The sequence below is a fragment of the Mus pahari genome, chromosome 10 (genome assembly GCF_900095145.1).
Source record: "Mus pahari chromosome 10, PAHARI_EIJ_v1.1, whole genome shotgun sequence".
Classification (NCBI taxonomy): Eukaryota; Metazoa; Chordata; class Mammalia; order Rodentia; family Muridae; genus Mus; species Mus pahari.
In genome coordinates, this window is record NC_034599.1 from 116,658,985 (window position 1) to 116,672,365 (window position 13,381).

General features: G+C 39.3%; 1 protein-coding gene across 1 annotated transcript; it reads right to left on the reverse strand.

Moving 5' to 3' along the window:
• Positions 1-1,610: 1,610 nt before the first annotated feature.
• On the reverse strand, positions 1,611-7,365 carry LOC110327914 (C-C chemokine receptor type 1). Its single transcript, XM_021207195.1, has 2 exons — positions 6,966-7,365; positions 1,611-3,193 (listed from the first exon to the last, which is right to left on the reverse strand). The coding sequence occupies exon 2, from the start codon at positions 3,124-3,126 to the stop codon at positions 2,059-2,061; it is 1,068 nt and encodes a 355-aa protein (XP_021062854.1). The 5' UTR covers positions 3,127-3,193; positions 6,966-7,365; the 3' UTR covers positions 1,611-2,058.
• Between the last annotated feature and the right edge of the window lie 6,016 nt (positions 7,366-13,381).

Genomic DNA, 13,381 nt, shown 5'->3' on the forward strand with positions numbered 1-13,381 from the left:
CCCTCCCTCCCTCCCTCCCTTCCTTCCTTCCTTCCTTCCTTCCTTTCTTTCTTTTTTGAGACAGGGTTTCTCTGTGTAGCCCTGACTGCCCTGGAACTCACTCTGTAGACCAGGCTGGCCTCAAACTCGGAAATCCACCTATCTCTGCCTCCCAAGTGCTGGGATTAAAGGCGTGCATCACCACTGCCCGCTGTCTTAATTTTCTTAATGGTATCTTTGAAATGGAAAAGTTATAAATGTTGAAAAAATCTTTTTATTAAAGTTCCCTTTTCAATTTATAAACCATGTTTTTGTTGCTTGTTTAACAACTCTTTAAACAAATATTTAAAGACATGGGAATGTGGTTCAGCTGGTGAAGTACTTGCTTTGAAAGCATAAGGACCTGAGTTTGATTTTTATTAGCCTCCTTAAAAAAATCTAGTTGTGGTGGCATTCATTTGTAATTCTGGGGATTCATTGGCCTAATCAAACCCTGCCATACCTATAATACCTATAACTGGGAATCTTCACTTTGATATGATTTGGAGTTGTCTCCAAGGACTCATGTTGGTGGCTTGATTCTCAGTCTATGGGTGATGACACCTTTAACGTCATTGAGCCAAGTGGAGGTGATTTTATTATCAGGGATATTACCCTTGAAAGGAACTAAGTCATTCTCAGAGGACCATTGGTGGTCCCCACAAGAGACAGGCCTCTTTAGTTCTTCAGATTCCTGCCACTCCATGTGATTTTTTTTTTTTTTTTTTTTTGCCTTCTTGCTGGTTCTCAGATCATGAAGCCTATACTGTGCAGCGATGCACCGATGGAGCTCTTATGAGAGCTGAGCAGAATGTTATGCTGAGTCTCCAAAGCTTCAAGCTAAATAAACCTTTATTCTTTATAAAGTATCAGCTTCGGAGATTTTATTATAGCAGAGGAAAATGGATTGATCTATTCTTTTAGTTTGTTCTTTTCACATATAAAATATGGGCCAAAAGAATCCTATGTTTTTTTTGCATTAATTTATTTGGGTATATGTCTTCATATGTGCACATATAGAGATCAGAGGACTATTTGTTAGAGTCAGTTCTCTCCTTTCATCATGTGGGTTCCTAAAATTGAACTCAGGTTGTTAAGCTTGGCAGTAAGTGCCTTTTCCAGTGAGCCACTTGCCAGTTTTTAATTTTCCATTTTAATTTAATAATATTATGAGCATATTCCCAGATCAATAAAAATTCTTTAAAATATACCACATTGACTGACATTTAATATTTCTGAAATTATTAAACTATATGACATTTTAATAGCATTTGTTAATATCAACCTAAAATTGACTACTTAGCTTTTGAATATTCTTGAACTTTTCAAATCCCTTTTCAGAAATACTGCACTAATTTACATTTGTATCAATCTGCAAGTCAGTGACTGTTTTTGCTATATCTGGATCTGTAATGTGCGTTTTCATTAGTAAAATGAAATAATATTCATTCACTGCTTTTAGCATCCAAAAGAACTTTTATATTTTAATTGTTATTTCCTTGTGATCAGTATTTTTATATTAATGCTATTGCATTTATTCTGTGATCTATTTGCATCTTTGCTAATTATTTAAAATAACTAGATAGAAAAACTTTAGTTTGTTACAGTTTTAATTTTTTGACATAACATCTTATACTTTATAATATATGTCAATATGCAAGTATGCAAAATTCTTCTCTATTACAATGCTTTAAAATTTTTTCAGAATATAACATTATTAGGAATTGAGTTCAGTAAAAGTAGTGGCTTTGTTTTTAAATTAATAACCACAGATCCTATATCTTATTTGGCCAAAGCCACTCATTGTCACCATTATTCCAGTTTCTGGAATGCCCTACTTTGTTTATTCATCTCCTTTCTAACAGAGAGAAGTTCAAGGGAACAATTAAAGAGGTGACTTATACCTAAGCCACCTCTAAGTTTCCTTTGACCCTACAAGACTGGGAATCCTGACTGTAAGAACTGTCAGTGTCGGTTTTGGAGAGCTATATACTGTCTCCTCACTCTCTTCTAGACCTTGGTTGACATCTATGGTCTGAATCAGAAGCCAGCAGAGAGCTCATGTTCTCCTGTGGACGGAGATATGGAACTGGTCCTTTCTAGTTGGTCCACAGAGAGGAAGGGCAGCCATTTTGCCAGTGGTATAGCCACATGCCTTTGAAACAGCTGCCGAAGGTACTTCCGGAACCGTTCACCAACAAAAACATAAATGATTGGGTTGACACAGCAGTGGGTGTAGGCAATCACCTCAGTCACCTGCATGGCCAGGTCCAGTTGCTTGCTCTGCTCACACTGATTGGTGAATAGAACATCTTGGAAAGCAGAAACAAATACGGACAGATTGTAGGGGGTCCAGAGGAGGAAGAATAGAAGAGTAATAGCAAATATCAGACGTACAGCTTTGGCCTTCTTCTCATTGGGTCTTCTGAACAGAATTCTGATGATTCCTGCATAGCAGATTATCATGACTAACAGAGGCAAAATTAGTCCAAGAATGTTTAGCTTTAGAGCCTGAAACCTCTTCCACTGCTTCAGGCTCTCATAGGGGAAATGAGGGCTACAGGTATTGTGAGTGAACTCCCACTGGGCCTTAAAAAAGTATAAGGCAGGAATAGAAGCTAAGATGGCTAGGACCCAGGTGATAATACTGGTGATGATGCCAAAAGTAACAGTTCGGGCCCTCAGGGCAAACACAGCATGGACAATGGCCAAGTATCTGTCAATCGTCAGCAGGATGATAAAGAAGATCTCACTGTATAAGCCCAGGTAATAAAACCCAGAGAGAAGCTTGCACATGCCATCACCAAAAACCCAGTTGTCTTTCAACTTGTAGTCAATCCAGAAAGGTAAAGTGAAAAGGAAGACCAGATCAGAGACAGCCAGGTTGAATAGGTAGATGCTGGTCATGCTTTGAAGCCTCCTATGTTGCATGAGCACCAGAATCACCAGGACATTGCCTACCACTCCAATGATGAACACGAGAGAATACAGGGGAGGCAGGAGTCCAGCCCCAAAGGCTCTTACAGCAGTCTTTTGGCATGGAGTGGCAGCCCCATAGTCATATTCTGTGGTCGTGAGGTAGGCATCTGTGATATCTGAAATCTCCATCCTTTGGTGAGGAACTGGTCAGGAATAATAGCTTCTGAATTTACTTTTCTGTTAAAAACAGTGAGTCCTGGGCAACAAAGACAAGGCAATGATTATATTTCTTTAACAAATAAACTGCTGATTGATATTTAGTGATTACCAAATCCTAGGGATGAAATGGAGGGTAAGGAGCCATTGCATTTTCTACTCACATGGACCTTGTAGACTAAGAGGGGGACAGAACAAATGAGTGTGTGTGTGTGTGTGTATGTGTGTGTGTGTGTGTGTGTGTGTGTGTGTGTAATTCAATTATTTCAAGAATGACATTGTAAGGAGCTCATTGGATCAAACACAAAAGGTGACTTTATCCCATTGTTCTAACTAAAGATTTCATATCAACCCCAAACAGCTGAGTTTGGACTTAATTTTCAACACCTATTAAATGGGCAAATTGTTCCTATTTAGAAGTGATGAAACAGAGGTACAAATTGCCACAGGGTACTGCATTGTGGTGCAAGACCTTAGAAGCAGTGAAAGATTGCCTCAGGTTACAAAAATGTGACACAAGACAGAATGAGAGCTGAAGTAGAAATCTATGAGTGTGTTGTTCAATCCCAGCTCTGAAATGATAGGACTCTCCTGCCTCTAATCACAGCACTGGCTGTGCCACTGTTGTCTCCATAAAAGCTCTGGGGAGGAGGGCAGTTGTGGATAAGAACAAAAAGTTCATAGTTATGAAAGTTATTATTTTTTCTGTTGTTCAAGAGTCTACAAGATTGTATTTTCAGTTGTAATGAAACAAAGCATGTTAGTTAATGTAAAAACCATGGTGCTACAAGATCACTATTTCTGATAAAGAAAATTCCTAGTAGGACAACTCTAACTGTAGGTTGAGACACAAGGTACAAGGTTGCTTGTTTGGTTTAGGCTGATCCCTATCACATGGCATTTATATGGTACAGGTAGATTTACAGTTAACTCAACAGCCCTAGTGAGCACCATGAGACAGCTCGGAGAAGGGCATTACCTGGAGACAGAAATAGAAAATGGGTTCAGGGAGTAAGAGATGTCTGTATCCAACAGGTGACAGCACACAGGAGCTAGATAGAAACTGTAACTCTGCTGAAATGGGCTCTAAGTTATTGTATATTATTATTATTATTATTATTATTATTATTATTATTATTATTACTGTTATTATCTTAAATCAGGATTGCTTTGAGAAAAACAAAGGACCAATAGATAGCCTGCCAATGTAGGACTTCTTCCACACCACATGAATTCTTTCCAGTTAACTTTTTGAAGAATCCCTCAAGAAGGGAAATAGGGGCTTTGTTGTAACATAATAGCAGTGTGACCTTAGATGAATAAATCTGCTTGTTTGAGTCTAAGTTCCTCATCTGGAACAGGGGAGATTAATGAATACTTACCTTGCGAAGATGCTATGAAGCAATGTGAAATGTGTCCCTCTATCCTGAGACAGTGACTGTCAGAGACCCACTGTCACACAGTGGTCCTGTGCTAATGCCTGCCATTAGCAGAAGTTCTGACCACAACATCTGTATTCCTTCTTTCCTTACTGGGTTTCTTCATAGGTAACATAGAAAGTGACTTTTCTTGATGGTCAATGACAGTTCTTTCATGTGCACCATGCTATGAAATCTCTAGAAAGCTTGTCTCACAGAATTAGAAAGTCAAGTAGTGGTTACAGACAGAGTCTTGAGGAGAGTTTGGAAGAAGGGTGGAGAGAGTTTGGAAGGAGACAGGACAGTAAACAGGACAGGGATGAAACTGGACAGCACGACTCTTCTCCTGCTCTACAGCACAGCTATGTGACTATGGTTGATAAGATATATTTGAATATTTCAAAACAGCTAAGGCAGATTTTGAGGTACCCAGGGTTGACTTCCCATTACTCTGCACATGTACTGAAATGTCCCTTGTATCTTTAAATATGCAGAAGTGGCACATGTGAAATAAAACCTAAGAAAATTGTAAAATAAAGAAAAATGTTCAGTACTTTGTTATTGACCAGAGTTTTAGTATTTGACCCAAATACCTATCAGCTAATTATGCTGCACCTGCTCCATCAATCTGTGATCACCCTGGGCTTTTACTGCTCTCCCTTCTGGGGTCTTTAGTAAATGTTTCCTGATTACAAAGTCTGTTCTGGAGCAGTGGTCTTTGAACATTAAGGCACATTGTAAAAGGGGGAAATATTCTGCTGAAATGTCAAGAGGGGTCCCTTCATTTCCTATCAGCTCTGTCCCTGTGTTTACTCCTCCATGTCTTCCCTGTCAGCTCTCACTGGGGAATCTTGGGTGGCAGTCAGGGATGATTGAGGCAGAGATTTCTGTTTCCTGCTGTTCATGCTAGTGCTGAAGAGGGCAGACATTCAGCTTGGCACTCAGGACTTCTAGATAGCTGACAGCTCTAGTGCAGAGTCAACCAAAGTTGGGGAGCAATATCATGTGGGGCAAGGTGATCCTCATTAGCCCAGTTCCTGTGGCACTCTAGCCAAGGTGTCGGGAGGTCAAGTTCAGCACTGTCAGGTGCTATATTCAACAGGCACCTGCCTACTGAGAGACCCCAGCTTTATCTGTTCTCCCTAAATTGTCAGGTTGTTAGCAGTTCCAGGGCACACTGCTGCTAAGGAGACATGACCTGGGCTGTGATTGGAGGAGAAAGCAAAGGCCCATTTTGCCATTGACCCTCCCAGGCCTGTGAATAGTTTCTTGTAGAAGTCTGTCCCAGGTCCCTTGCACAGTGCTCATGTAGATCCCTAGAGCCTGGACTCTAGTAGTGTCCTGTAGCCTGCTCATTTGTGAAGTGTCTGGGAAGAGATGATAAGAAGTGTTCAGGCCCAAGGGGACGCCAGATGCTTATTGTGGCTCAAAGGGTCAGTTGTGTGCATCTGTTCCCCTACACACAACATGCGGACAATTTGCAACTATCTACCAACAACAGTCAACAAACATTACCAACCATGGTTCTCTGTTTTAGGGAGAGGCCAGTATTGTTAACTTTCTAGCATTTCACTAAGTAGACCTTCCTCATTGAATGACCCAGACCTGTCTCTCATGCATCCTAATGTAAGGCCATTGCTACATATTTCCTACAGAATCCCAGAGCTTCTTGCTATTTGTTGTGCAGAGGCCAACTCTCTATGAAAATCCGAGTGTTTCTTATTGTTTGAAAATCTATAGTTGTCCCTTCTCTCTCCAACTCATGAAATTAAAGCAAAATAGGCATTTGTTAGTTTCGGTCCTACACATCTCTCATCATAAATCCAACGTACACCATGTTAGAATACAACAATTGCATTCCAAAATTCCATCTACTTGCTACTTCTTGAGGGTAACTTTTCTCCTTCTCCAAGACAGTAGTCCCATTTTTCTAATTTTAGTTTTAGTCTTAAGAAATTGGTTCAGAATTTTGTTACTCTTGCATTTGCAATGATTTTTCTTACTAATACATAGTCTCTTGTTACCATTTCTTTATATGTTGCATTTTGTTGCTATTTAGCCAAGTTTCACAGAGAAAACTTTAAAAAAAACTTTCCACAAAGGTATTTCTTGTCTCTTTATACTGGTTTACTCTCTTAATTAATCATCAACAACAAATTCCTCAATATCACTGTCTAGAAAAGTTTTATTCCTGAGCATCCAGCCTTAAATAATATGTCCAGAATCGCCATCATTTCCCAAGTATTAACTGCTTTACAGATGCAACAATGGGCTACATAGGTTCTGTCTGATTCTTAAAGCATTATCCAATGTTAAGGATCCCTGAACTGCACTCATGACTTAAGATTGCCTTTCACAGTACCTGGTAGCATAGAAATGACAAACATCACTTACTGTGTTTCCAGAGTACTTTGTCCACACAGACTTTGTTTCTGGGCCTTTGAGGGTCTTTATGAATTCAAAGTTCAAGGTTCCAACATAGTAGGAAGTTCTTGGCTTCCTATATGATGAAGGAGATTAGACTCTGGTTTTATAGTCTTTCAGAATGACAAGAATGGTGTAAAGTTCTTCTTTTTTATGGTTGGCTGCCTATGAAGCACTAAAGTGCTCACCAGTGGCCAATTCCTGGGGTCCAAGTTCACTAAAGGTGTTCTGTCTGTCCTCTCTGCTCCAGTTCCAGTAAAGTTCCAGTCTTCTCAGAGGTAGTTCTGCCCTACAAGGATTGTGTAGGGAGGGGTTGGATGGAATTGAGTTGGACTCTTGTGTGTGACAGTGAGCTGTTCCTAGGACTCATGGAGCAATTGATGTGTGTGGGTGTATAAATGTAGGGCTAGTCATAGAGTTCTTGTGGTCACCGAGGAGCTTCCCCCTTCTAAAGATTGCAAATGGAAAGGTCTAAACCAGAATTCATATCCTGTTCCTCAAAATCATCTGGCTAATGAATGAGGACCTACAGAGGCATCCCCTCTCTTTGGGGTTCTATGTCTAAGTTATTTCTATTTGTATTCTAACTGCTCTACATACCTCTCTTCTGTTCCCAAATCCTTTCCCCACCAAACCTCAAGGAATGTTTTTCTCTCATGATATCTGGCATGAGAGAGCATGATACAGGCTGTTTTCCCTTGTTTTTCTGATATGAATGGTGTATATGCTTTTAATATCAGCATTAAACAGGCAGAGGCAGGAGGATTTCTGTGAGATCCAGGACAGCCTGGTCTTCACAGTGAGTTCCAGGACAGTCAGGACTACATAGTGACCCTTGTCTCCAAAAAAAAAAAAAAAAAAAAAAAAAAAAAATAAGAAATCATAAAAAAAACCCACTGGTTATTTTCAGGGTAATATGGCTGTAGATTCCCCTTCCCTTCTTGATGCTTTTGGTTTATGTATGCACTGGCCAGACATGGTCACATGAGTGCAAAGCCCAGCACCTTTCTACACCTCTTTGAGTCTTGGGTCTAGTCTGTCAAATGAGGATACTGTCCACTTTGGCTAATGATAGGTGCATGAGGTAGAAGAGAATATGAATAATATCAGAGGGTCTGGCTCAATAAAAATGAAGCCAGAAATACACATTGGGAAAAAGACAGCATCTTCAATAAGTGATGCTAGTCAAACTGAATGACTGCAAGTAGAAAAAAGGAAATAGATCCATACTTATCACCCTGTATAAAACTCAACTTCAAATATTTCTAAAACCTCAACATCAGGCCAGATACACTGTGATAGAAAAGTGTGAAATAGGTTGAACTCACTGGCACAGGAAAAAACTTTCTGAACAGAAGGTGCTAGCACAGGTACTAAGAACAACAAGATGCTGCTGAGTATGTGAGTAAGGGCAACTCTCATCCATTGCTGGTGGAAGGGCAAAAACTTGCACAACCACAATCAAAATCAGTATGGTGGTTTCTCAGGAAGCTGGGACTCAATCTACCTCAAGATTCAACTATTCCACTCTTGGGCATATACCTAAAGAACTCTACATCATATTACAGAGACACTTGCTCAACCATGTTCATTATTGCTCTATTCATAATAGTCAGAAATAGAAACAACTTATATGTCCATCAACAAATAAATGGATAAGGAAAATGTGATAAATTTACACAATAGAATATTGTATAAATCAGCCATTAAAAATGAAATTTTCAAACAGAAGGAGCTAGAAAAAAATCATCCTGAGTGAGGTAACACAGACACACAAAGACAAATATAGTAGGTATTCATGTATATGAGGATTTAGCGGTTAAATCATTGATAATCAAGCTATATTCCACATAACCACAGAGGTTTGTATAGAGTAAGGGAGTATGGGGAAGGCATGGATTATTCTAGGAAGGGGAAATATAATGGATAAGTATGGATGGATGAGGGCTGGGCTGGAATAGGAGGATCAAATGTGGAGAGGGGAGGGGAGAGGGAATTGAGCAATGATATGGGGATGGACATCAACAGCTAAGGGTCATTTGGGGGGGCCATATGGAAACTTCATACAGTAGAGTTTCCCCAAAATATATACAAATATTAAGTTGATCTAAATAAAATTGCCAAATAACGGGAAGACAGAATCCCTGATGTACATCTCTTATCACCAAATGAAGCTTCCAGTACCTAGAAAGGTTTACATATAATTGAGTTGTTGATCAAAGGGGTCTCATGGAAACCCCCAAATAGCCCAGTCTATTCCCAAGGTCATTGGCTGCTCTCTACAAACTGTCAGGAAAACTCTATTGCTCAAGACAACACCTATACAACTCATTGAATATGGCCGGAGTCTACCTAGATCCTTCACCCCAGTGAACTAATACACTGCAATGTTCATGATACTGGAAGGTACCCTGCATCCTACCAAAGGAGAAAGGTAAAAAACAACCTGCTACAAACCTTTTGATTTTCAATGGTGATGTGCCTGCAAGATCAATGGTGGTTGATTACTAGTTGGAGTATCCAACCAAGATGTGATTTAATTTAAGGCTTAATTAATTAATCATCTCCACAAGATGAAACCCATACCTGACATTGCTCTTGTGGTTAAGAACCTGAAACTAAATAGGCCCAGGATCTAGGGAAAAACTAAATATTAATGTTTTGCCAAAGTAGTGGTTCTCAACCTGTAGGTTGTGACCCCTTTGGGTTTGAATGACCCTTTGACAGGGGATGTATATTACATATCCTGTATATCCAGTATTTACATTGCAATTCACAAAAGTAGCAAAATTACAGCTATGAAATAGCAATGAAATAATTTTATGGGCTAGGGGCACCACAACACAAGGAATTGTATTAAAAAGTAACAGCATTAGAAAACGGAGAACCACTGTGCTAAAGGAAAATAGCAATAAAGTGACTTCTATTGACATTTTGCTATACTTATAGATCAGTGCTCAGCAATCTTCAGAGACACTCCCTCTTGCTCCAGATGGGAATAGACAAATAATGTGCAGAAAGTGGGAAATCTTAGAATACTTGGCCCTGAATGGGATGTTTTCATCAACTTCTTCTCCTCAGGGCTCAGGGAATTCTGCAGAAGAGGAAGCAGAAAGAGTGTCAGGGCCAAGAAAATGGAAGACCACAAGTAAACAAAGCTAGAACCACAGAATGACCAACACACATATGAATTTACAGAGACTGTAGTAGCATGTGCAGAATCTGCACAGTTCTTTGCCAGATGTGGTCCTAGAGGTGAAAGGTGAAGTAGACACATGACCCCACTCCTAATCCAGAAGCTGTCTTCAATTGATAACCACTTGAAAATAAAGTTTTCTTCAAAGGAATCTCATGGGGGGGGGAACAAACCTTTAAGTGTAGGTCCTCATGCTCAGCAGTAGATGAACAACTCAACATGAACTCGATGGCATGTTTGGAGGTTCTTTGTCTCATAATGTTGTGTCAGGACATTTATTTAATCATCTATTTACCTTGTGGGCCCTTTGTATATACAATATGGCTTCTGATTTTGTGTTTTTATGGGATTCTTGTGTGTGTGGACATATGTGTCTCCATATCCATGTGCTTCTTGCTGTGTTTCTTTGGCTCCTTTTCTTCTTTTTGTTTGTGTCCTATTCTGACTTGTTTGTTTTTGTTTTATCTTATTTTATTTTTATTATTATTACTTAGATGCTTATTTTCTTAGTAATGAAAGACAGAAAGAGTGTAGATACAGACAGGAATGGAGGTGGGGAGCAACTGGGGAGAATTTGGGTAGGAGAAACTATAATCAGAGTATATTATATAAAAATTATTTTCAATAAAAAAGAATAAAGTTCAAACAATAGTGCTTCTGGTGATACCACAGCAATGACCATCCCTTCTCCCATTATTATATGTCTGAGAAGTGGGTATTTTCTTGACCTTCATCACTGCAAAGTTGCATTTGAGAAAGTATAAATGACAATGCGCTTTGAAAATGTCTACTGGTCAGTGAAGTGGGGGTTATAACTCAACACTGTAGGTTATGCAGACTGAGGACTTTTTTCAGAGACTTCTATTTAGGTGAAGCTGAGATCTTGAATAACTCACAGAAAATAATTTCAGGATTAGTTGGTTTGAAGCAGTTTGAATATAAGAAAAATATTTCAGATCATGAAGACAGACTGAGCCACCTCTGACTTCTCTTGTTGTTTCAACTTTCAGATAGTGTCTAGCCTTGAATAATGTCATTTTATATAGCATAGTCTTGACTGGAGTTACTCCATTTTGAGCATAAAAATCAAGGAAAAATGGCTCTACATTTTGTTTATATAAGGAAGCAGCAACTATTTGCCAGCATACTAGGAGGCACAAATTTATTATTTACTTATACCAATAAGTTTTGATATGTGAGAACATACCACATCATATAAAAAACACCAGAGACATTAGATTATCAACTACAGTAGATGCAATCCCCTGGTGCAGTAAAAGAAAGAACGTCCCCAGATTGACAAGTGTCAAACATGCTGACTGATTACCTAGCCACTCATCTTGAGCCTGGTCCAAGAAAATTGCCACTGCGAAGGACTCTTGATTCTGTTCTGGGTTCCAACTCAAGCTTAGTGACACTCTGCCCACTTTAAACTGAACCCCAATTAGCTTGCTATCCAGACTTCCATTTGATACCTCTGGCCTTGAACAGGTTTGAGACTGAAGTGAAGACTTTTATCTGGTCCCTATAGACTTTTCCTTGTACCTGTGTTCTCTACCTTGCTCTTTAGGATAATGTTTCTGAACTCTGAAGCATCTTTAATATTTTCTTTGTAATTCTGTAGCCTGTATATTTGTATACTGTTGTGTGAAGTGTTCATTTGTGATTTGAGAGCTAATATTAATTAAAATGGAATTAAACTGCTGGGGTGAAAGCTCAGTTGGTAAATTGCTTACCTTGCAAACATGAGGACATGAGTTGATCCCTCAAAACCCGTATATTAAAAGTTGGGCATGTTGGCATGAATTTGTGATGTTAGTGCTGGAGAGGAGGAAACAGAGAGATCCCCGTGGCTTGATGGCTAGCCAGCTTAGCTTTGTGAGCTCTAGGTCAATGAGAGTACCTATCTCAAAAATCAAGGCTGAGGCTAGAAGGTAAGCCACCCACAATGGATGGCTTAAAATCACCTGTAAATCTAGCTTCAAGAAATGCTATACTCACTTCTGATCTCCATGGTCCTAGACTCATGGAATTCATATGCACAAAATAAAAAGAAGTTAAAAAAAGGTGGATGATATCTGAGGGTGTTGAGGCTGTCTTCTAACCTCCACATGTGTGTAAGCACATGTGCACACACAAACACACATATGAACAGATATTATTGGAGTAAAGGAGTCTGTTATTGATAATCACCAGCTATTAAAGCAATATCGGGATTATTTGGCAAATTACAGTCAACAAACTGATATGGCTTTATTGCTCATTCCATAAAGTTTGACACTGTATGGAGAGATATGGGTATGTTCTTCTATTCCTGATATAAAATGCTCATGGTATACAGAATTAAACACAGAGGAAGACAGACATATAACAGGTCATGTCCTAAAGTGGATATATCTGCTCAAGAGAGAAGAATAATCACATTTAATTGTCTCTTAAAGAGACATTTTTGAGACAGGATTTTGTTATATAGCTCAGGCATGGTTCAAATTCATGCTATTTATGTTTGGTCCTCCCAGTTTCTGAGATTATAGGATCATAGGTTTGTTCCACATGCTCAGTCCAGTTAGCAATCACTGTGGAAAATGTGGTATCATTAGTTTTTTAAAAATCTCCCTGGATTTGCTTGTATGTATGCATGTACATGTTCAAGCACACATGTACATATGCAGGCAAGTGTGCGAGTATGGGTATGAGCCTGCCATTGCATGTGTGTCAGACAGCAATCTCTAGTTTTGGTCCTTGACTTCCACCTTGCTTGAGTCAGTGTCTGTTTTTGTTGTTCACTACTGGATACATGAAGTTAACTGATTCAGGATCTTCCAGAGATTCTGTCTCTGCCTCCTGTCCTTCTTTAGGAGAACTGGTATTACAGATGTATATTACAACCTCTGGATTTATATGGGCTCCGGGGATTAGAACTCATGTCCTGATGCCCCTACAGCAAGCATTTTACCCAGGGAGTCACTTCAGACTTATTATTTTTTGGAGACATGTTCTCACATAGCTCATGTTGATTTTGAACTCCTTATCTTCCTGACTTTGCCTCCACAGTGCTGGGATTATAGGATTATACCATTTCATGTTTATGTGGCCCTAGGGATCAAACATAAGGCTTTGTGCACACTAGGCAAGTACTCTCAGCCCAATAAAGTGTCTTGACAATAGCTATTTATAGGATTTTGGGTAG

Coding starts and splice junctions, on each gene's coding strand:
- LOC110327914 (XM_021207195.1), bottom strand. CDS start 3,126: ATGGAGATTTCAGATATCACAGATGCCTACCTCACGACCACAGAATAT.